This window comes from Eriocheir sinensis, chromosome 2, assembly GCF_024679095.1.
Source record: "Eriocheir sinensis breed Jianghai 21 chromosome 2, ASM2467909v1, whole genome shotgun sequence".
Lineage (NCBI taxonomy): Eukaryota > Metazoa > Arthropoda > Malacostraca > Decapoda > Varunidae > Eriocheir > Eriocheir sinensis.
In genome coordinates, this window is record NC_066510.1 from 1,287,088 (window position 1) to 1,312,739 (window position 25,652).

General features: G+C 44.9%; 1 protein-coding gene across 2 annotated transcripts in view; it reads right to left on the reverse strand.

Moving 5' to 3' along the window:
• Positions 1 to 14,451: 14,451 nt before the first annotated feature.
• The window catches only part of LOC126998406 (uncharacterized), a 136,979-nt gene continuing 125,778 nt past the window's right edge, over positions 14,452 to 25,652 (reverse strand). For both annotated transcript variants that reach the window (XM_050860053.1, XM_050860063.1), the window contains one exon: positions 14,452 to 17,929. In XM_050860053.1, the coding sequence (XP_050716010.1) occupies positions 15,169 to 17,865 (2,697 nt within the window). In that variant the 5' untranslated portion in view covers positions 17,866 to 17,929 and the 3' untranslated portion in view covers positions 14,452 to 15,168. The remainder of the gene's footprint in view (positions 17,930 to 25,652) is intronic.

Consider the following 25,652-nt stretch of genomic DNA (forward strand, 5'->3'; position numbering starts at 1 on the left):
GATCGACCAGAAACCAAGAACCTGTGTCTGCAGGAGAACCCTGACGAAGCCCCAGGAGGAGCTGCCTGACTACCTGCGCGACCTGTTTGACAGGAGCTCCAAGTGTCTAGAGGAGCCCCAAGTGGAACAGCTCAGGGAGCTTCTCGTGAGGAATGCAGATGTGTTTTCCACAGGAGACCTGGACTTGGGGTGTACGGACCTGGTAGAGCACCACATCGACACAGGTAGCCACCGCCCAGTGAAGCAAGCTCCTCGAAGGATGGCACCAGCCCGTCGCAAGGAGATGGATGAGGTGATGGATGATCTCCGGCAACAGGGGTTAATCGAGCGGTCCAGCAGCCCGTGGGCGTCTGCTGTAGTGCTCGTCAGGAAAAAGGACGGTTCCCCAGGTGCTGCGTGGACTACCGAGCCCTCAACGATCTCACCATCAAGGATTCATACCCACTCCCCACGGATCGACGACACGCTCGACGCTTTGGTGGGCTCCAAGTGGTTTTCAACACTGGATATGAAGTCTGGGTATCACCAAGTCAAAATGGCGGAACAGGACAAAGAGAAAACAGCCTTCTCCTACGGTCAAGGCCTGTGGCAGTTTAAGGTCATGCCCTTTGGCCTATGCAACGCGCCGGCCACGTTCGAGCGGCTGATGGAGAGGGTGCTGGAGGGACTTCACTGGAAGACGGCACTCATCTACCTCGACGACGTGATTGTCTTTGGCCAGACCTTCGAGCAGGAGATGGAAAGGCTATCAGAGGTTTTCGCCCGGTTTAGAGCTGCACACCTTAAGCTCAGCCCGAAGAAATGCTGTCTGTTCCAAAAGGAGGTCCAATACTTGGGACACATCGTGAGCGAGGCTGGAGTACGCACTGATCCTGAGAAGGTGGCTGCGGTAAGGTACTGGCCGACACCCACCAACTTGAAGGAGCTGCGGAGGTTCGGTTGTGCTCATACTACCGCAGGTTTGTGAAAGGCTTCGCTACGATTGCTGCACCACTGCACCTCCTGACGAAGAAGGGGCGCAAGTTTGAGTGGACAGCGGAAACTCAGGTTGCCTTTGAGAAGCTCAAGGAGGCCCTCATCAGCTCGCCCGTACTCACCTACCCAGACCCCTCTAAGCCTTTTATACTGGATTGTGATGCCAGTGATGAGGGGATTGGTGGAGTGCTATCCCAGGCATGTGCCGACATGGAACGGGTTGTGGCCTACTTCAGCAAGAAGCTCACTCCAGCCGAGAAAAACTATTGCGTGACCCGGAAAGAACTCCTGGCAGTAGTCAAGAGCCTTGACTTTTTTCATGCTTACCTGTACGGTGCAACTTTCACCATCCGCACGGATCACGCTGCATTGCGGTGGCTGAAGTCACTGAAAAACCCTGAGGGCCAGCTTGCTCGCTGGATAGGTAAACTAGAGCAGCATCACTACACTATTGTGCACCGATCTGGACTAACACACGGTAACGCGGACAGCTTGAGCCGGCGCCCCTGCCTACCTGAGTGTCAACATTGCCTCCAGAGGGAAAGCGCCCAGAATATGTGCCGCCGCACTACAGTGGAACAGACAGCGGAGGTGCCATGGGAAGACTTGGGAAAACTGCTGCGGGAGGACCGAGATCTGAGACCAATTATGGAGTGGCTGAGTCAGTCGTCAACGCGACCTGGGTGGGAAGTAATCTCGAGAGAAAGCCCTACCACTAAGAATTACTGGACTCAGTGGGATACTCTTCGGATGGACGACGGGGTGTTGCAGCGACGCTGGGTCTCTCATGATGGTCTTGACCACTACTGGTCCACGGTGCTACCTGTGAAGTCCCGGGAAGGCGTCTTGAAAGAAATGCACGACAGCATCACCAGCGGACACCTTGGGGTAAAGAAGACACTGAGTCGCCTGCGCCAAAGGTTCTACTGGGTTGGCATGAGGAAGGACGTGGAAGAATGGTGTCACGCGTGTGAGGTGTGCTGTGCAAAGAAGGGGCCCAAGAAGCGTCACCGTGCCCCATTGCAACTATACCAGGTTGGAGCCCCCATGGAACGGGTGGCAGTGGATATAGCAGGACCCTTGCCTCTGACGACGAACGGAAATAGGTACATCTGCGTCACAATGGATTACTTCACCAAGTGGCCGGAAGCCTACGCCATCCCTGACCAGGAAGCCACTACCATCGCCAAGGTTTTGGTGGAGGAGTTCTTCTGTCGCTTCGGTGTGCCTAACGAGCTCCATTCCGACTAGGGAAGGAATTTTGAGTCAACAGGTCTTGCTGAGTGCTGCAAGCTTCTGGGTATCAAGAAGACCCGGACCACCCCTCTGCACCCACAGTCAGATGGAATGGTGGAGAGGTTTAATTGGACGTTGGGCCAGGAGTTGGCCAAGCAGTGCAACAATGATCAGTCTTCATGGGATCAGAAGCTGCCTGCGCTCCTCATGGCCTACAGGTCTGCCGCCCACGAGACTACGGGGTATTCACCGGCAAAGCTGATGTTTGGACGTGAGCTGCGATTGCCGGTGGACCTACTGACAGGAAGGCCTCCTGGGGAAAGCCTTCCAAGGGACGCCTCCAGTTTTGCCCGTCAACTAGAGGAACGGCTGGAAGAGGTGCACCATCAAGTCCGTGGTGCCTTGAAGTTCTCCGGAGAGGCCATGAAGCGCGGTTACAATATGAGGGCAAGCCACGTTGACTTCAAGGAAGGAGACCAAGTCTGGCTTTACAACCCGCAGAGGAAGAAAGGACAGTCTCCGAAGTTACAGAGCCCCTGGGAAGGCCCTTATACTGTGCTAGAACGCCTCTCCGACGTGACTTACCGAATCCGGAGAACGGAAAGGACCAAGCCGAAAGTTGGCCACGTCAACCGGCTATGGAGGTACCACGGTCCGGGAAACACACTAGGAACAACTACAGACACCCAGCAGCCAACGAAAACGCAAGGGACGTCCAGGACCGAGAGGAGGTCGACGACGACATAGGCCTTCTGGACCTTTCAGCCGAGGGAGATAACCTCCCGGCTTCGGCAGATGTTCCAGGGACACCCCAAGAAGCGGACGTCGACGAGGCGCACCAGGAGACAGACGCGCATGAGGCACCGAGCAGAAGACAGAGACAACGCAGGCGTCCACAACGATACGACGATTATTATGTTTTTGATTAATTCTCTTATGTTTGTATATAGTTAAGTGTGTGATAGGGACGATCACAATTAAGAGGGGGGGATAGTGTTGTGCTGGAAGCTTCCCCCGGCGTCCATAGGCCTCTAGAAGGCTCCAGGAGAAGCGAGCAGGGTGGCGGGGAGCAAAGCCTCGTCCGGGCCCCGCGGGGCGCGGCCAGGCGCCAGGCGGGAAGTGTTGCCAACTCGCACATACTTTAGCTACATGTTCTTGTATGATCTAAAATATACTGTAACATTCTAGACTGTACTGTTCTGGATATATATATAGGAGAAGAGGGCGAGAGAGCGGCTAGTTCCAGTCATAGTAAGCTAGTGGTAAGTGAAGAGTCAGAATGAAGTGTACTACTGAGGAAGAATATTAAACTACAGAAGCGGTGCAAAGTCTTTACATATTCCCCTCCCACGGAGTCTCCTGACGGCGACACGGAACCCAAGTAACACGTCCGGCATAACAATATTATCGATACGGGAAATGTATTTTGTCCCTTAAGTACAATATGGAGGCGTAATATCGTATTTTCGAGGTGCAGAGTGATTCAATAATTACCAAAGAAAATAATAATTAAATAAATAGAAGTTGGCCGCCAATGCTTCCAACACATTTTGGTGCCATATCTACAAGTGGCTGGTGACTGTAAGTATCTCAGCAACCTGCATGCATCTATGCCATTCCTATCATGGTGCATGGAGCAAGCTTCACATAACACTCAGACAGTTCAATTATGGTTGTATTTCAGACTCAGTTTATTGCTCAGTCTATTAGGTGCAGTGCTGTTAATATTGTTAGTGGTAGTATTAGTGTAATTTATTTATTTTCATTAATTTATCAATATTTATTTATTATATTAGTGTTTGAAAATTCTAATACTAGTATTAAAATAAACAAAAATATCAGAAATATATTTATACTCATTAATTATTGTTGCTTTTCTTATTATTAATTCCTTCAATGTCCTGGCACTTTGATATCTCGTGCTTTTCCGTCTAGCAACCAAAATTGTGGTCTTTCTGAATATGTATGTCCTAAGTCTTCATTGGTGTAACTAGCTATATAACATCAAAATCTACATCTCTCTCCCTTCTCACCCAGTTGTCCCCGTACATCCTTTCAGTATCCAAAGAATTTCAATTTACCTCTTGTAATCACTTAACTAATGCAGTGCAATCCTCATCTCTATATTTTACCGCGTGGACGTACTCTTTCCTTCCATGTTCCACTGTCATATGCTATTCCACATCTAACACAATCACATCCCAAAGGATCCGAACACGTTCGATATCATCCAAGAGAATGTGGCAGCTGAAGGGGAGAGACCAAGAAAGAGGCCAAGGGTGAAGACATTTAGCCACCCCCTGAGGTACGTGGTAGCATCCAACCCTTTTGCTGAGCTGCAGGAATGTGCTCCCCATTGCAGTGCACCAGCTCCATGTACTGATTTTGGTATGAATACTCCATCCAGTGTTTGTTGATTGTTGTGTTATTAATCTAATTGTGACTTCACAAAATAGATTGTGCAAGTCGCTTAACACATGCCCTGCTCAACATCACTTTTAAGTTGTAGAATTCCTTCATATGGATGCTGATTTGTGTATCCTGAAATGATTGGATATTGATTGTCTGAACATTTTTTTTTTTTTTTGGTCCATGATCACTGAACCATGTTACGGTATGTCTTTGGGTGCAGATCCAGGAAATGAGTTTGGGGGGGGACGTCAGACTTTTTGCGGGTGGAAGGAGCATTAGCATTACTGATTAGCCATTCTCGGCAGTCCTGGTCTTGAAAAACTGGTGGACTGACCTAAATCAATGGGTATAACGGCCTGGCTTTGTGCCAAAGCATTGTTTTAGCCGCAGCGCGCTTTTGAGCTAGTTTTCCTGTATCACTCAGGACCATGGGGGGGGGGCCCTGGGCCCCCTGGGCCCCCCCTTGGATCCACCAATGTAGCTATGTCTTATAATATATCTATCCTTTACAGTCTGATGGTGCATCCCTCTAGCTTGTCAAGTTTTAGTAGCTACTCATGAGAAGTATTCCTTATAATGATCATTGATTTCCAGATGCTTTGCACTAAAAAAAGTGTTGTGTAACCTGCCGCAAATAATAATCAGCTGTAGTCAACCCTTGCTTTAAAGAACCAATATGGAGGAAGGGGGTGATGTTATATCCAAAAATCTTTTACATCTGAAGTATCCAACCTTTTTTGTTTATAATAAACCTTGTTTGTTACATGAACTTAAGAGTTCACAATTTCCATACATGATTCTTTTTTCCTTGTATTTAATGATTAATCCTGACATGTATTTCTATTATCAGTAGGTAATATATAGTAACAAGACAGTAATACACATTATAACAATGTATATATTATAGCCCAATGAGTGCACAAGATCATTTATCTCATCAGTGACGCCAAGTCCGGGAGTCCTTCCCTAAATTCTTGGCCCAAATATGTGACACCAAGTATAATAACTAATTTTAGTGACCATTTGCATCCATTTCTCACTTTGATAAAAAAATTGCCTCTCAACAGGGTGTGAACTTGATGGGGTTGGAGGTAACTCGACTCGGCCATCAAGCTCACCACAATATAGTAAGGAACCTCTTGTTCTCAGTGATAATTTATCCTCTTTAGTTACTATTCCGTGTTGCTTTAATCACAACTAATGTGTTGGAAACATTACAGCTTAATAACATACCTCACATCTCTGCATACAAATTGAGTTCAATATTTAACTGTTACACCAGTAGGCTACATATCTTAAAAAAAGGTTTGAAAAAAGGTTGACATTTTGAATGATATATTTAAACTCTTTATTATGTTTCTATGGTTGTAGTACCGTTACGATTAGTCGAGTGATCAGCACATGGGTCTTATGTTCTTGATAGCATAGGTTCAAATTTTGCCATAGGCTGGCAATTGATAGTAACATTAGTGTCCACAGATACCTACCTGTTTCTTGTTTATCCTGTTCCACTTTAAACCTTGACTGGCCAATCTTTGAAGAGGTAGCATAACCTTGAAGTGCCACTAACAAACCTTTGTCCATTCTTCTGATGTGATCCTTTTTTTTTCCCCCACCCGCCTATAGCGCCGGTAGGTTTTCTTCAGGGGCCTGGCGGTCGGCCCAGGCCCGTCATAATGCAGGCAATTTTTTTATAGTGTCGCCATTTAGTATTAGCTCATGCTGCCCCCCGGAACTCATTCTTGATTCACTTGGGTGGTTTAGCAGGGCTTAGGTATGACCAGCATTGCAGAAACAGGGAATTTTTAGATTTTTAGTGTGGCAACACATTGACAAATGTTTTAGTATGGACTGAACATCAAAGATATACATGGTAAATGGGTGCTTGTAGATCTTGACATTATATCTGTCAAGAGTCTCCAGTTGTATCCTCTCCCCCATCTCCTGAAAATATTACTCTTGTCAGGCAATCTAAGTGAAGCCTTCCATCGAAGCTGGTGTGCAGACATAATGTCAATGCTTAGATTCACTGTCCTTATAGCACTGAAAATAATGCAATTACATGCACATATTTTATTATTTAGAATTGTGATTAATTGTGATTAAATATTTTTTCGTGTATTTTCAGAAATGAAAAGTGAAAATTGCTGCACACAAGTCTGCCGTCTGCGCCGGGAGGCAAGGCATCTCAAAGCCCAGGCTGTTACAACTCCTGGGCAGTTTTTGCCCAGAGCCAGCAATTTTTTTAGATCCAATAGGGGTGGATTTTTTCTAAGGTCAGGTTCAACATGCTGCAAGATGCCAAGATTTAAGCCTAGTAGGAGATATAGGTTACAAGAGAGGAGGTTTGCTCTGGCCTTATACTATCAAAGTCCAAATGCTAATAGATTTCTAAGCACAGTATTTCACTTGCCTTCAGTTTCAACACATCACTCATGACTCAGGGGTATTTCAGTAAATATTGGCTGGAGCAGACAGACTCTGACAGCCCTGCAGCAAAGAGTACAGGCTTTGTCAAAAGAAGAGATACTTCGTGGGATTTGCCATTATTTAGTATTACTCTTGTTATGCCAAGAAATTTTTTCCATATACTTTGCCAAATATTGCAAGTAATGCACCATTGTTGGTCTTGCCTGTTATAAATCAGATCTTGTTCAATTAACAAGCTTTGGGTGTCTGCCACTTTCCAGTTGTAATGCAAGGAATCATTTATCTCCCCTGCCAGATATCACATTTACATAGATTTACATAGAAAATCAGACCACACAGACCCCATGGTCCAGACTTGGTGGTCTGTCCTTAAACCTAAGTGATTTTACATTAATCAGAAGACTCCAAAACGTTGCATTTCTACTCTAGTTGATATTAAGTTGAAGGAAGTGACGGTCGAGCTTATTTTTGAAGGAGTCAATCGTGTTACACTGGACCACTGATGATGGGAGCTTATTCCATTCTCGCACTACAACGTTGGTGAAGAAAAATTTGGTGCAGTCTGAATTTACTTGTCTACATCTGAGTTTTACGCCATTGTTCCTCGTGCGCAAAGTGTCATCGATCATAAACAATGTTGATCTGTCTACATTCGTGAAACCATTAAGTATTTTAAAACATTCGATCAGTTGTCCTCGGAGGCGACGTTTCTCAAGAGAGAACATGTTAAGGGTAGAAAGCCTTTCTTCGTAGGATTTGTTGCGCAAGGAAGGGATAATTTTCGTTGCCCGACGCTGAACACCTTCTAATTTAGCAATATCCTTTGCATGGTGAGGAGACCAAAACTGTACCGCATATTCCAAGTGGGGTCTGACTAAACTGTTGTAGAGCTTGAGTATTACATATTTATTCTTAAAGAAACAGTTTCTTTTAATGAAGCCCAACATTCTGTTCGCTTTATTTGCTGCATCGATGCATTGCTGTGAGAATTTGAGGTTTGACGCGATTTTGACCCCCAAGTCCTTGACGCATTGAACGCTTTTGAGTTTAACGCCGCGCATTTCGTAATCAAACTTTTATTCCTCGTTCCAACTTGAAGGACCTGGCACTTGTCTACGTTAAAGGACATCTCCCATCTATCCGACCAAGTTGAAATTTTGTGCAAATCCTCTTGGAGGCTTTGCCTGTCTTCGTCAGTGAGAACCGAGTTACCAATCTTTGTGTCGTCTGCAAATTTACTAATGCGGTTATTGAGTCCAACATCCACGTCGTTGATGTAAATAATGAAGAGCACTGGGCCAAGAACCGAGCCCTGAGGGACGCCACTAGTGACAGGCGCCCACTCTGAGTTAAATCCGTCAATCACTACTCTTTGTTGTCTGTTGCTCAACCAATTCGCGATCCATTGGTTTACCTGACCGTCAATACCTATTTGTTTTAATTTGTAAAGTAATTTATGATGCGGGACTTTATCAAACGCTTTCTGGAAATCAAGATAGACTACGTCCAGTGATTTGGTTACGTCATAAACAGTGAAGAGGTCGTTATAAAAGGTTAATAGATTTGATAGGCAGGATCTGTTGTTTCGAAAGCCATGTTGTGAGTCCCCAATTAATGAGTGGCTTTCAATGCACCATTGTTGGTTTTGCCTGTTATAAATCAGATCTTGTTCAGTTAACAAGCTTTAGACGTCTGCCACTTTCCAGTTGTAATGCAAGGAATCCTCTGCCAGATATCGCATGTAATGCACCATTGTTTGTTTTGCATGTTATAAATCAGATCTTGTTCAGCTCACAAGCTTTGAATATCTGCCATTGTTTATTTCAGGTGTAATGCTTGGAAGCATCTGTTCTCTGCCCTACCCAACAGTATACAATGCGTTATTGTGGATTTTGCCTGTTATATTTAATCTTGTTCAGGTAACAAGCTTTTGGTGTCTGCCTTACCTAATATGTGCTGCAGTGACACTTGGCTTGGTTTCATGTGAAATACAGCATGTAATTTCATCACACTAAGTGTCTATCATCACGTGTCTGGCATCATTAATGTAGCTTCCAGGAGTAATCTTGTTTGTATTACAGCATGCAATTTTTTTCTGTTTTATATGATATACATCATCACATAGGTATGATTTTTTTTTTTTTTTGACAAAAAGTAATGGCAGTTGATATTCTTGACTAATGCCTCATAAACCTTGTGAAAAATAATGCTTTTTTGGAGGGGGGGGGGTCAGAGAGTGGTTTGTTTGGTTGGCCAGTTCAAGGAGTTTCATATCAAATGATTTTATTACATCCAACTTTAATGTGTGCTAAAAACATATATTTTATTACATCCAACTTTAATGTGTGCTAAAAACATATATTTTATTACATCCAACTTTAATGTGTGGTTCCTGCAATAAATGCTACATGTTTACTGATGTAACCTATGAAATACATATCACTCTCTGCCCTGTAATTTGGTGTGTCACATACTGCAGCATAACTTTCCTGCTATTTTCTTACACTATGAGTTGCCTTATTTTGTCTCATTTGCTTTTATCATATGTGCCTCCCCTGCATGGTTGTGCCTACTGAACTTAACATCTTCATGACCCTGACACCAAGGTCAGAGCTTGTGAGATCATACCGTGTCCTACATCCCATATTCACCTCCAGGCTCGGCTGTCTCCCAGGACCACCAAGTTATTGCGTTCCATTTAAGACAACTCATGTGTTACCTTCTTGATATCCTCCATCATGTATTTCAGCATGTTTTATGATGCTTTGCTCTTATATTGATGTGCCTTGCAACATTTTTATACAGTTTTTATTGTATATAACGCACCATTGTTGGTTTTGCCTGTTATAAATCGGGTCATGTTCAGTTAACAAGCTTTGAGTGTCTCCCGTTGTTTATTTCAGTTGTAATGCTTAGAAGCTTTTGTTCTCTGACCTGTCAAACAGTATGCAATGCTTGCCATTATCTAGGCACTTGTACAGTTAGTATGATATTTTTACTCAGCTAAGAGCATGTTGGAAAAGGTAAAGGTATGGTTGGGCATACGCTGTAGCAGCGTGTGGCCTCGGTGCTCATCTCCGTAAAATTGGCCCTTGAGCCTGTGGTGTTGGGGAACCCATTACCCTGGGACACAGGACCAGTGTGACATCCGGGTTACCACAGTTGCAAAGGCATTATAGTAATCTAGCATGCATAGAATGTTATATGCTTTGCTTGTATATAAAGCACTGGATATGTTTGCTACACTCACACACACACACACACACACACACATATATATATATATATATATATATATATATATATATATATATATATATATATATATATATATATATATATATATATATATATATATATTAGCAAATGCTTTCTGCACCATATTTTTCCTAAAATAACAAATTGATAGTGTAGATAATACCTAATAAAACATAAGAACAAATATATTTTTCTTTACCCCATTAGTAAATCATTTTACAATAATGAAAAGAACAAGTAAAGGCTGGATAGGGTGCTGTGGCAGGTACTTAAAAAATAGTAAAGGTACCCCTGAAAAGTGATGTTTTTGGTGGGCCCCAATAGATGGCGCTACTTCCGCACGCCCGAGGAACTACTACATACCACTATCTCTTGGTGTATAGTCTCTTTGGTTGCGTGGGACCGAGTAGAGATGGGCAAGTACCGTTAATTTGAGTACCGGTAGTACCGGTACCGAAAACTCAGGTACCGTTAGTACCGGTACCGGTACCCGAAGGGGTATTTTTTTTTTTTTTATCTATGACTTCTGATGAAATTCCCAAATAAATTTCCTGTAAAGAAAACTCTCTCTCTCTCTGTGAATGAAGTGAACATTTATTTTTTCGATAAAAAAATAGCATGTATATATTAAGTTATTATGGATGTACTCGATCATAGTCTAATAACAATAACAATATTTATTAGCAACCTAAAAAAGAAAAAGAATCGGACATGAAGAATTATCCAGTAACTCCAATAAATAAATCAAATAATATTAGATTATGATCGAGTACTCATATCGCCGAGATATCCACTCACTGAGTGGTGATCTCTCTCTCTCTCTCTCTCTCTCTCTCTCTCTCTCTGAATGAAGTGAATATTTATTTTTTCGATAAAAAAATAGCATGTATAGTTATTATGGATGTGCTCGATTATAGTCTAATAACAATAACAATATTTATTAGCAACCTAAAAAAAAATCGGACATGAAGAATGATCAATAAATCCAATAAATAAATCCGAGCAATCTGGTACCGGTACCGAGCAATCTGGTACCGGTACCGTACCGTTTAGCTGGTACCGACCGAGTCAGTCTGCAACGAGACGGGGTCGGTTGTACACCGTTGACGTGGACCAGGATGCCAAATAAATGTGGTGTAGGTGGCTGCACATCCAATTATAAACACAAACGTGGAATTATGATTTTTGGTTAAATAAGAACGGTATACTTGGAGTTAAGAGAGAAATAATAGAATGACTGAAAAGGTAGTATGCAGTGGACAAAATATAAAAAAAATACAAGTCACCCATCAATTACTCCGTTTTCTGTCCTCGGACCATGGAGGTAGAATTTGTGGAGTCGACATCAGCCCTAAAAAGTGAATCCGCCGAACTGTCATTTTTAGGGCCGCAAGGTTGTGGACACCTGCCAGGTATCAGGTGATGTCAGGTCAGCCTGTCCCTTAATGGCCTCGGCAAGGCTGCCAGGTCTTGTCAGGTTAGGTATTTATGAAATTGATCTACCGCAACAATAAATGTACAGTACTCAAAAACACCACCATCATAATGAATGAGATGGGGTCTGGAGTTAACAACTAAGGTAGTGGACGTGAGCTCTCACCCGCGGTATCCCTCATCTTGCGGCCCTGAAAATGACAGTTCGGCTGCTTCACCGCAATGAATGGGATTAGCGGGCCGTGTCAACTCCACCAATTCTACGTCCATGCCTCGGACTCACCGAAGCAGTATGACGTCACCTCTTTGCCACGCCTCTCTTGCGCGTGAACAGACTTGGTATGATTAGACTTTGGTGGCCTACATAGAGACTCGCCCGGACGGATCCTCGGACTTGGCGTCGTAAGGTGGGCAAGGCGACGCGCCTCCCGGCGTATGCCCCGATTGATTGATTGATTGATTCAGACCCTGACCTCTGGAAGGTGTGCGGAGGGCACTTCATTACAGATAATTATTTTTTACTTTATAAACATTACGCCCCAAACAAGAACAAATACGCACTTTTTTTATGTATCTACTTGTTTAGGGTCTCCCTTGTCATTTTCTAATATAACCACATTATTATATATATATTTTTTTCATGTGGGATTTATAATGAGTCAGTGGTGGTCAACAGTGAAATGGTGTTTGTTTGGTAAAACTTCGGAAGTACACCCGGCCGTCCCAGACAGACGGATGAAACTTTTTCTGGTGAGTTTTGGTAAATTTTGGATTAGTCTTTTAAGCAATTCTCTTGGAAACGATTATTTTTTTGTTCTCTTCCTCCTTCCCTCTTCTCAAAATTAGTTATGTTTTCAAACCAAATAATGTAAATCTACAGCAAACAAATCAAAACTTAACAGAAATATAAGTTTCATTTGCACAATATGCAAAAATGAGGAAACATATGTACTTATGTATGATCGGCTGCTTCAACTCATTGCCAAATATAATCTATCCTAAGCCTAACCCAATACGACCCAACAAACACTTGTGAAAATTATCTGGGTTTGCAGACTCTTGTAGGCCTTCATGGTCTTTGTTTTGTAGTCGGGGTTGGGTAAAAAAAAAAATAAAGGAAATGCAGATATGCCTTACTATTGGAACACATTTGTTCCTTTTAGATGGCGTATGGATCTTGATTAACACGTGCAGATTTAATTTATGTTCATATATCGCCCTGTCCACCATAAAAAGTTAATAGTCGTATCGAGAGTATTTCACTGGGGCTGAAAACGGGAAATCCATACCCATAGGCGAGTCCGAGCGGGAGGTCTGACGGCTGACCAGGCGGAGAGTTTGTTTACTAAAATGACGTCACGATGTCCAGAGAGTTTATGTGAACGAGCCTCCCGCCGAGCCTCCATAACCCACAGTGGGGTACCCTTACTCGCGGACTCTAGGCTCTCCTCTCCCGTCACGCTTGGTCGCGGGTTCAATCCCAGGCAGCCGGGGAATACCCTGATCCTGATTAATTTCTCGTGTTATTTCGATACACGCAGAGGCCGTGTTGAGAAATAGGAAGGATAGAAAATAAGCTCGTCAGGGCATTACATATGTACCCTGTCATTCACTTATATCAGTGGTTGGTGATACACAACACAACACAAAATTCTAAACTTACATGTAAACAGCATGAAGCAATATATATAATATGATGTTCTTACAGTTCGGTATACCCATATTCTTCCTAAATCAGTCAGAGATCATCTGGTCTACTGTTCACTAAACTGTGCTACTATAATAATTTGTGATAAGCCAAAAAACAATTTCTACCCAGGTGTTTCTTCATTTAGAAGCCAGTGAAATTAAGGTGCACACAGTGTGACTCATACAGTCCCGCCAGTACCCAGAGGCCGACTATGAGCTTGCTCTAATAGGGAGGGTATACTTGCTGGCGATGACGAGCTCAACTTGTGATCAGGCCGGTGAATTACACACGCACACACGACAAGCGTGGACCAAATAGGTTCCTAGCAGTATCATAAAGTTCGTTCATTACATAGATTATGTATATGCAGTGACGGATTCACTTTGCCTTCCCTTGCCTTACATCTATAGGTATGCTGCACAGTTAAGGCATCACGACTGATATAAATTTCTGTTGTGTGCACTCCACAAGAACTGGAAAGACATTAAAATCGATGGGGAATTGTTCTGATATAGGTCAGGTGAGAATTATGATGTCAGGTGATTTCTGCATTCCCCAGCCATCCCATTGTCTAGTTGATCCCATAATTACATGCAGTGATTTGTTGGTGTTAATGTCGTCAGGTCGTGCACTGAGGTCAGGTGGGAGTCAGGTGAGCCTAGAACTATCCACATGCTGTTAACATGTGATGTGACGGGTTAAACTTGAAATACAATCTTACATATATTTCGGTGTAGTTGTTTGTTCAACTTGGTCACCTACATACAGAATGAAAACTAAATGTTTATTTGTCCAGAAAACAAGTCCAAACCATTTCAATCCGGCCAATCCCTCCTTAATCACACACCCATGACCCCTCCCGCCCGTCAGCCGCCTTCTTGACCCTGACGTGATGGCCTCCTTGGGGGTAACAAATAAATAATAGTTGAAGGAAGTCAAGGAACTTATGTCTCTACATGGCTACAGTAGTGTCATGTTCCTCTCTTTGTACCTTCAAGATCCCAGAAAAAACAGCAAACGCAAGAAAACTTTTATTTTGAAATATAGTATAAAAAGTATTGTGTAAGGCTTATTAGTTTACAATGTTTCCGAGGCACAAGGCCAAGAGCGATACATGACTAACTCTATCCAGGGACGTGGCCCACTCCGTCCACTCACCACCCGCAGCGCTGGGCGGCGGCAGCGGCGGCGACGGGCAGTGTCCCGTGAGCAGTGGAGCCCGTCCATACCCTGAGATAATAACCTGGCGAAGTAGACATCGTTGCTCGCAAACCATATATTCACCTTACCTGCCCTCCTCTCCACGTTTCGTAGATAAGCAGCCCTTAGTTGCCCCTTTCCCAACCCTGGGATCGCGACCCCAAGTGGGGTCGCCAAGCGTTTTTCCTGGGGTCGCCACATCAAAATATTAAACATGGTGTTATTATATAATAATAACACATATACAACGAAACTAGTGGGGTCGCGGTCATGTCTAGAGGTGCATGATTAGGGTCGCCTGAAAAAAAAGTTGGGAACCACTGCCCTAGTGGTACTCACCACCCACCTGGCACCAGGCACTGTGGTGCTGTGACAACAAACGTCTTGTCAGATATGCGGCTGCTGCCACTGAGAGAGAGAGAGAGAGAGAGAGAGAGAGAGAGAGAGAGAGAGAGAGAGAGAGAGAGAGAGAGAGAGAGAGAGAGAGAGAGAGAGAGAGAGAGAGAGAGAGAGAGAGAGAGAGACGCGGGATCTCACACAACAGTCTCCAAATCCTGCAGCAGGTGTGGGCGAGGAGGATCCTTGTGGCGCGGGTGGCGGCGGCGAAACCGGCGATGGCGGCGGTCCAGTGGTTCTGGGCTGGCAGAGTAGGAGGACTCGGGGGGCGGCTGTTGGTGGTGGTGGTGGAGGGGCGTGGGAAGGCGGGGGCCCCGGGCCTGCTGGTGCCTAAGCCAAGCTGTAACGTAATCGTGGGAGCCAGGGTGCAGCTGCAGTAGGCGGGCCATGCCAGGGCCGCGGCCCACAGGCCACGTGGTGTACGTGGAGTGTGACTCGGCCGAGGCGGAGCTGAGTGTGTCTGCCGTGGCGGTCATCTCTGTGTCGGAGGGGTAGTCCGTGCTGGAGCCGCCGCCCAGACCCACACAGGAACGAGTCATGGACACCCGCGCGGGGGGGCCCAGCACCGCGGAGGACCCAGGCCTGTCTGAGCCCAGCACTACTTCCGGAGATTCCACGCTCTCTGGAGTCTGGGGTGAGAGATCTTCCTCGGGCACGGCAAGGACGTGGCAAAGTGTCAGCAGCGGGTCGTGTGCGTGCAGGCAGGAGGCACAGACCACGCGGAACCTCTGCACGCCCCGCACCACAGCCACACGAGGCGCACCCCTATCGGACGCGGGGACACTATCCTGAGGCTCTTGGGAAAGTGCAGAAGCAGGGGACCCGTCAGCCGCCTGCAGGGAGAGCGAGACAGCATTCACTTCCTTCTGCTCGTCCACGTCACCCGCTGGACTGTTCGATACAAATGTCTGAGGCTGTGTCTCTTCCTTTCTTTCCTCCTCCATGACTCTATCTCCAAAGTCACGATGCCCTTCAGTTCCATCAAACAATTTACAGTGACAGAAGCCATTCCTGCAGGAGGAGTGGGCAGGCGCCGTGGGCTTGGCGGCGGCTGGCGGAGCAACGTGGGTGGTGGTGACCCGGTGGGTGGTGCCGCAGGACAAGGAGCTGAAGCTGTCAGAGAAAGAGCCGTGGGCGCGGTGCAGCGCGTCGTACTCAGGTGCCAGCTGCGTCGGCAGTGTGTTGGTATTCCTGGAATTAAATGAGCCGTTGTCTGTAGACGAACGCTCGGACTTTGAGAGCCTCGGCGGTAGGGCGTCGTGTGAGAAGCTGAAAATCGTCGGTGGGAGATGCGTCGCCATGAGTCTTGGGGCAAGAGGTAGCGGCGTGCGGGGTGTGGAGTGAGCCATCGGCGGCAGATTCTTGATAGGCGTCAACGGTTCCTGGGTGTCGGGCTGTCCCTCCGCCTCGGTGATGCCCTCCTCCACGTCCTTAAAGTCAACGTACGAATTATTGTGGTGTGGGGCCGCGGAGGCGAGTGGGGCGGCGGGCTTGGCGGACTTGCCGGAGAGAGTGACTAGTGAGGCAGCCGTGGCTGGGCCATTGCCTTTGTCGCGTGGCCACGCGGGCAGCAGCGAGGAACAGTAGAGGTAGGAGAGCGCGAGCAACAGCAGAGCTACGGCTTGGGTGGCCAGTACGGAGGAAAAGACGGCGGTGCGCACCCCGAGAGGCGTGACCTTGGTGGCGCTATACCAGGTGGCCGTGATGGCCACGTTCTGTATGGCCGTGATGGTGTAGTAAGCAGCGGGCAGGCGGGGCCGGGCACACACGGTGAGGGCCGACGCGTCGTCCCGAAAGACGTGCCAGTCCCACAGCAGGAGGTAGGCGAGGAAGGCGCGACGCAGAGCTCTGCGGAAGGGGCCGAGGCTCGGGGGCTCTAGCTCTTTCTGCAAACTGAGCCACACGAGGGCCGCGATCCAGTGCAGGGCCATCAACACTCCGGCCCATGCCAGGTGTAGGCACAGCAGCGCTGCCATGGCCACGGCCCGGGTCCACACCACGCAGGAGGTGGTAACGGCCACCACCACGCGTGCCGCCGCGTCGTGGCTGTGCTCAGCGCCGTGCACAGGGTGGTGGGCAATCTGCGTAATGGTGGGCGGCGTGAGGGAGGACGGGCTGGAGCTAGGGCTGGCGGTGGTGGCCACGACGATGGCTACCACCCCTGACACAACCATGGCCACCGCCAGTAATAGGCTCAGGACGCTGGAGCCCGGTGCGCCGCCCACAACCGTGGCCACGTGCACTACTAAGAAGGGCAGCGTGTGCACGTGCACCTGCACAAAGCGGAGTGTGCCCAGTTCCGCCACGTCGCTTGGGTCGAATGCCAAGTGAACCTTGAGGAAGCGCCACAAGATGGACGCCTGAAGGAGGTGCAGCAGCCAGCACAGCATCCTGGCCGTGGCCCTCCCGGAAAAGTCCTGTGCCCGCACCGCCCACACTAAGGAGATGGTGGTGACCAACAGCAGTGGAGCGCCGCCCACGCCCGCCTGCAGCACCACGGCGGAGGCTCCCCACGTGCCAGGTCTAGCCTCAGTAAGCGTGCCCTGGGCGTCGGCGGGGGACCTGGCCTGTTGGGCTTCATGGGGGGCTGGGGGAGGTGGCAGGGCCAGAGCATGGGCTAGCGTGGCCGCCACCATGGCGGCCACCTCCACTACGTGTGTCAGCAACAGCATAGCCGCTGACCAACGACCACTGCCCTCCCGGTTGCCACCCCTGCTGGAAGCTGCATCCGTGCCGACATCCGTGCCGGGCCCTGTCCCGCACTCTGGTAGCCTGGACAGGGCCGGCGAAGGCTGGGGCTGCACACCCCTGGCCGGGGCGGGGGCAGCCTTCATCTTCACATCGCCGAGGCTCTCTCACTGCACTCTGGCCGCCACGCCGCCGCCGCCGCCGCACGCCCTGCAAAGCCAACCACCATTAGTATTGCCCTCAGTGTAATGGCAACAATAGTTAGGATTGAAATGACATTGATAATAAAAAGAGCAAATATCAATGATAATAATAATAATAATAATAATAATAATAATAATAATAATAATAATAATAATAATAATAATAATAATAATAGTAGTAGTAGTGTAGTAGCAGTAGTAGTAGTAGCAGTATAAAGTAGTAGTAGTAGTAGTAGTAGTAGTAGTAGTAGTAGTAGTAGTAGTAGTAGTAGTAGTAGTAGTAGTAGTAGTAGTAGTAGTAGTAGTTGTAGTAGTAGTAGTAGTAGTAGTAGTAGTAGTAGTAGTAGTAGTAGTAGTAGTAGTAGTAGTAGTAGTAGTAGTAGTAGTAGTAGTAGTAGTAGTAGTAGTAGTAGTAGTAGCAGTAAAAGTAGTAGTAGTAGTAGTAGTAGTAGTAGTAGTAGTAGTAGTAGTAGTAGTAGTAGTAGTAGTAGTAGTAGTAGTAGTTCTCTCTCTTCCGGAGTAGTGCGGTAGTGTGGTACTTTTTCCGGATAGTGCGGTACTTTTTCCGGAGTAGTGCGGTTGCAGTAGTGCGGTACTTTTTCTGGAGTAGTGCGGTTGCGGTAGTGCGGTCCCATTTTTTTTCTTTCCCAGTGCGGTAGCGGTAGTCACTAGTCAATATAAAAGAATACTTCAGTGCCTATCCTGGCTATCCATTGACTAACTAATAACTTGTGAGATACAAAAAAAAAAAAAAAAAGGAGGACTGGGGGAGGGAGAGAGGGAGGTAAGGGAGGAGGAAGGGGGGGACAGGGGAGTAGAGGACGGGGAGGAAGGGAATGCATTAACTTTCCGAGGGAGGAGGGAGGGGACAGGGAAGAGGGAGGAGGAGATCAGCGTCATGTGCGAGAGAGGAGGAAGTAGGGGGTGGGAAGGAAGGAAGGAAGGAAGGATGGTGCGCCAGCTGCAGTAGCACTAGCCAGGGAGGATATGGGGAAGGGAGGAAGGGGAGGAATTCTCCAGCGTTTGAGCGAAAACGAAAGATTACTAATATAGGAAAGTCATGACGGGAACAGCGAAACATTATTCAAACTGTCCAACATGTTAACACAAAACACATCAACTGCAACTGGTAATGGCGAGACCTCGACCGTGGGAAAGCTCTAAGCGCTGGCGTCTAAGGCCTCAGCGAAGCAACCACGTGGAAATATCAACGAGGAGATAACAATAATAATAATAATAATAATAATAATAATAATAATAATAATAATAATAATAAATTATTATTATTATTATTATTATTATTATTATTATTATTATAATCAAACAATATTGATCTTGGCTACATTGAAAAGAGAGAGAGAGAGAGAGAGAGAGAGAGAGAGAGAGAGAGAGAGAGAGAGAGAGAGAGAGAGAGAGAGAGAGAGAGAGAGAGAGAGAGAGAGAGAGAGAGAGAGAGAGAGAGAGAGAGAGAGAGAGAGAGAGAGAGAGAGAGAGAGAGAGAGAGAGAGAGAGAGAGAGAGAGATTTACATATATTTACATAGATTTACATAGAAAATCAGACCACACAGACCCCATGGTCCAGACTTGGTGGTCTGTCCTTAAACCTAAGTTATTTTACATTAATCAGAAGACTCCAAAACGTTGCATTTCTACTCTAGTTGATATTAAGTTGAAGGAAGTGACGGTCGAGCTTGTTTTTAAAGGAATCAATCGTGTTACACTGGACCACTGATGGTGGGAGCTTATTCCATTCTCGCACTACAACGTTGGTGAAGAAAAATTTGGTGCAGTCTGAATTTACTTGTCTACATCTGAGTTTTACGCCATTGTTCCTCGTGCGCAAAGTGTCATCGATCATAAACAATGTTGATCTGTCTACATTCGTGAAACCATTAAGTATTTTAAAACATTCGATCAGTTTTCCTCGGAGGCGACGTTTCTCAAGAGAGAACATGTTAAGGGTAGAAAGCCTTTCTTCGTAGGATTTGTTGCGCAAGGAAGGGATCATTTTCGTTGCCCGACGCTGAACACCTTCTAATTTAGCAATATCCTTTGCATGGTGGGGAGACCAAAACTGTACCGCATATTCCAAGTGGGGTCTGACTAAACTGTTGTAGAGCGAGTATTACATCTTTATTCTTAAATAAAAGTTTCTTTAATGAAGCCCAACATTCTGTTCGCTTTATTTGCTGCATTGATGCATTGCTGTGAGAATTTGAGGTTTGACGCGATTTTGACCCCCAAGTCCTTGACGCATTGAACGCTTTTGAGTTTAACGCCGCGCATTTCGTAATCGAACTTCTTATTCCTCGTTCCAACTTAAAGGACCTGGCACTTGTCTACGTTAAAGGGCATCTCCCATCTATCCGACCAAGCTGAAATTTTGTGCAAATCCTCTTGGAGGCTTTGCCTGTCTTCGTCAGTGAGAACCGAGTTACTAATCTTTGTGTCGTCTGCAAATTTACTAATGCGGTTATTGAGTCCAACATCCACGTCGTTGATGTAAATAATGAAGAGCACTGGGCCAAGAACCGAGCCCTGAGGGACGCCACTAGTGACTGGCGCCCACTCTGAGTTAAATCCGTCAGTCACTACTCTTTGTTGTCTGTTGCTCAACCAATTCGCGATCCATTGGTTTACTTGACCGTCAATACCTATTTGCTTTAATTTGTAAAGAGAGAGAGAGAGAGAGAGAGAGAGAGAGAGAGAGAGAGAGAGAGAGAGAGAGAGAGAGAGAGAGAGAGAGAGAGAGAGAGAGAGAGAGAGAGAGAGAGAGAGAGAGAGAGAGAGAGAGAGAGAGAGAGAGAGAGAGAGAGAGAGAGAGAGAAATGATACAATAGAGAAGTTACAATAAATTTAAAAAACAGATATAGTATGTACTATGGTCTATGTTATGCATCAAAGAGAAATTTGTACGTGACATGAGATTGAGCGGCGATCATGTTAGTGCTTGCTTGTACTGTTGTACACTGCCATGTACAGTCATCGTCAGAGGCAGTCATGGCGCGCCGCCTTGGGTTGAGTGACTGACAGCTTTACTCTGAGTTATTCATTTAGTATTTAATTTTGAACAATAACTGAAAAGTCGGATTGATTGAATCACTGATTCTGATGACTGATACCGATTGCCTAATAATAATAATAATAATAATAATAATAATAATAATAACACTTCTACTACTACTACTACTATTACCAATACCATGCTATTACTACTACTACTACTACTACTACTACTACAACAACAACAACAACAACAAGTACTACTACTACTACTACTACTACTACTACTACTACTCCCAATACTATATTACTACTACTACTACTACTACTACTACTACTACTACCAATACCATGCTATTACTACTACTACTACCAATACCATGCTATTACTACTACTACAACAACAACAACAAGTACTACTACTACTACTATTACTATATTACTACTACCACTATATTACTACTACTACTACTACTACTACTACTACTACTACTACTACTACAAATACTATATTACTACTACTACTACTACTACTACTACTACTACTACTACTACTACTACTACTACTACCACTACTACCACTGCTACTACCGCTACCTTCACAACACTGCCAAGAGAGCGCTATGTCCGCCTTTGCTCATTATGAAGATGATATTTTTCGACGAACTGGAATTCTATCTGCGTTCCCCCTAAGTGCAGTTCAACGTACGGGCGCTGCGAAGAGGGACACCTGACACCTCTCGCAAAACTCAACACCAAGCTGCTATCTCTCCTCTCTCCTTCCTACTTTTTCCTCTTCCTCCTCCTTCCTACTTTCTCTCCTCCTCCTCCTCCTCCTCAAATCGTCAAGCCTTGTAATGGCAAATATCTCGACTCAACGTAGCATACTGCTGCATACATGTTAACCGCCTTACTCATAACAATAATTTTATAGCTCTGAACATCAGCCGTAGCCTACAGTTTGATCAACACACCCCGGCCCTTTCGGCGACTCACAGCCTTACAGAAGTGGCGACATAAGGATCGCTTCAAGCACACGTTCCTTCACAACGTATGGGACAGCACTGTTCGGACGGGGTTATATGGATTTTAAAGCATGATATTTTTGCCTTAACGTGAGCCCTGGCAGCGGATGACGTAGTTGCAGTTGTAGTTTTTGCGTAAAGGCGTTGCTCGTGAAAGGTGAGCTTAAATGACCGTAAGAGTCAAAGTCAGAGCCCTCTACCTACAGCCAACCAGTTCACCACTAACCACTAACTTCGAAAATTTTAGTTCATAATTGATTACTGTAATCTCGACGGTACTTTTGGAGCTGTAATAACTTTATAATTATTGTTTTGACGTGTTGTTGATGACAATATTGTACTGACCATTAGAATGACGATGTGTAGTCACCCCGCACCCCCAAACAAAAAAACCCTCTCCTCTTTTTGATGATCCTTATAACGTCACCCACACACAGGATAATAATCATAAGGAACGAAGACAGGATAAGACAATTGTTGTTGTTGTTGTTGTTGTGGTTGTGGTGGTTGTGGTGGTGGTGGTGGTGGTGGTGTGATGGTGAGATGGAGATGGTGATGGTGATGGTGGTGGTGGTTGTTATTGTTGTTGTTGTTGTTGTGGTGGTGGTGGTGGTGGTGGTGGTGTGATGGTGTGATGGTGAGATGGAGATGGTGATGGTGGTGGTGGTTGTTATTGTTGTTGTTGTTGTTTAAAGATATACCCTCCGCGAAAGGACCAAGAGCCTTCGTCTCACACCGATCGTGATGAGGACTAACAGAGTGCCCTTCTTATATCTCGGCATCGTGTCATAGGCCTCAGAAAAGTAAACGAATTTTACACATAGCTTTTATTATTGTCTCCTTGCTATGTCACTCATTATATGCAAAGATTCAATGTGTTCCAGATATCTTTTTATTTTTTTATTTTTCTCCCCCCAGCCTGTTACCTGTATGGCTTTAACCTTGGTGGAAGAGTAGAGGGGGAGCCCTGAGCGGGTGGCGAGGCAAGGGGCGGAGCTTAGCCGGTGCACGGGCTATAAAGCATCGGATTTCTCGCTCACAAATCGTCAGCGTGGGTGAGTTTTTCTGCCGTCTTTCTTCCACAAACCATGTGCTTTTCGGTTATTCAGTTGCTGCAATGCATGCAATATGAAATATATGTACAGACTTTATAGAAAAACACTAACATGTCCCAGTTTTTATTCTGTACACGGAAGAAATGTTCCCCACCCGCCTCTATACCTCACACTTACTCCATTATGTTCATTTATATTGAATATGGACTAAACTTTTTAACGCAGAAATTTGCACAGCTTTCTATGTAGAGCGTTTCAGATTCTTTCGTAAATTCACTCAGCACCCAAGAGGGGGGGAGGGGGGACGATACTTATTCATTTGCAAATTTCTAGTCACTGTTTGCCATAACCATCCATCTCTGCCACACGGTCATGCATAATTATAATTGTTATGATTATAATGAGCCGTCAACGGAGAAAATGCACTATATAGGTCAGGCATAAGTTACTGAGAAGAGTTGGTATGTATGTTTTGTAAGGGAAAGAAATGGTTGTGGAGTGGGGAGGTGACTGAGATTACAAAAGAGACATACTCGAAGATAACTCATGTAAAGTGTGGAGAGAGAGAGAGAGAGAGAGAGAGAGAGAGAGAGAGAGAGAGAGAGAGAGAGAGAGAGAGAGTTGCTTGGGCAGGGCAGAGAGCGAATGAAAACAGTGTATCAAGCGGGCTCCCAGGAAGAGACATCAGACTTGATCAGACCAACGGGAGGATGTGATCTTTAGCTTAACTCAACAGGGGCGGTATTCTCAGACGCTGGTGTCGACTATTTCCCAAGGCAGAAAAGGAGATTCATCAGGTTTTCACGAGATTTTCTTCACGTTCGCAGTACAGAAGAAGGCTCAGACTATTACCAGGGTCATTAAGCTACCCTTGGAAACGCCTACGACAGCTGGACGGCGTAAGTAACAATCATATTTAGACGAAGAATAAAAGAGGAAGAAAGAAACGATTAAACAGTATCGTGTCTCCTGAAGATATACGGAATAATTAACCTTAAGAGGAGGAAGAGGAAAAGAAGGAGAAATGACAGTAAGGAGCATGATTAGGAACTTGAGGACGAGAAAAAGAAGAAAATATAAGTAAGTAATAAAGATGAGAAAAAGAACAAAATATAAGCAAGTAATGAAGATGAGAAAAAGAACAAAATATAAGCAAGTAATGAAGATGAGAAAAAAGAACAAAATATAAGCAAGTAATGAAGATGAGAAAAAAGAACAAAATATAAGCAAGTAATGAAGATGAGAAAAAAGAACAAAATATAAGCAAGTAATGAAGATGAGAAAAAAGAACAAAATATAAGCAAGCAATGAAGATGAGAAAAAAGAACAAAATATAAGCAAGCAATGAAGATGAGAAAAAGAACAAAATATAAGCAAGTAATGAAGATGAGAAAAATAAGAAAATATAAGTAAGTAATGAAGATGAGAAAAATAAGAAAATATAAGTAAGTAATGAAGATGAGAAAAATAAGAAAATATAAGCAAGTAATGAAGATGAGAAAAAAGAACAAAATATAAGTAAGTAATGAAGATGAGAAAAAGAAGAAAATATAAGCAAGTAATGAAGATGAGAAAAAAGAACAAAATATAAGCAAGTAATGAAGATGAGAAAAAAGAACAAAATATAAGCAAGTAATGAAGATGAGAAAAAAGAACAAAATATAAGTAAGTACAGTCAAGCATGTCGACCTCATACTTCAGGAATTTCTTATGAAGGAATATGCAATAATTTCAGTTACAAATTCCCTCATGCTATCTATCACCATCTACATATATTTTACACATAACAGTAACGTCTCTCTCTCAATGTATATCCTATACTACTTAAAGAAACAAAGAGCGAAATGCTTTCCTCCCCCACTTCTTTATTTAATATGTACTTGCGACAAGGCATCGTCCCCTCGGATCGGAAGATGGCTACCGTACCATGGATTTTTAAGAAAGGAGACAAAAAAGTACCGGGTAATTACAGGCCCATTAGTCTAACATCAACAGTATCAGTAAGCTACTCGAGTGCATAATTAGAGACAAAATTGTGAGTTACCTTGAAAGCTACTCATAAATATATTTTCCAGTAAGAGACTTCCTGAAGATAATTAAACCTCACCCATATCTCAGTGTAATGTAATTCTGAATAATCGGAGTTGTTACACTAACGGAGCATGAAGTCTAAGTAAATATCAGTCATATTATCATTATTCAAAAGCTTAGCAGTTTCTCTGGGAGAGGGTTACTAACCTCCCAGTGTCAATTTTCATAAAAACACAAATGGATACGTCTTTAACCAAGCAGAACGTCAGTAACAAAAAGACACCCTTATGTGACAGTTTTGAGCTTGAGATATATCAGGCATTCAATCTCGTTCAGAAATGTCCCGTGGCAAGGAGATGGAGCCTGACCACACATATGAAAGAATGCAATGTTTCAAGCAATAATCATATCAGGGCCGTAAATATCAGCTTCAAAATGCCCCTAAAAGTGCTTATTTAGAAGAAAAAATCTAAGCATTGCCCATGCTCACTTCGCTCGCCCCCCCCCCCACACACACACTTCATGAACCTGTGATGCCCTCTAGCCCCCCAAAAGCTACCATAATACGGGGCTGCATAGGCTTTGCACAGCACGGCAGTTTTGATTTTTGGGAAT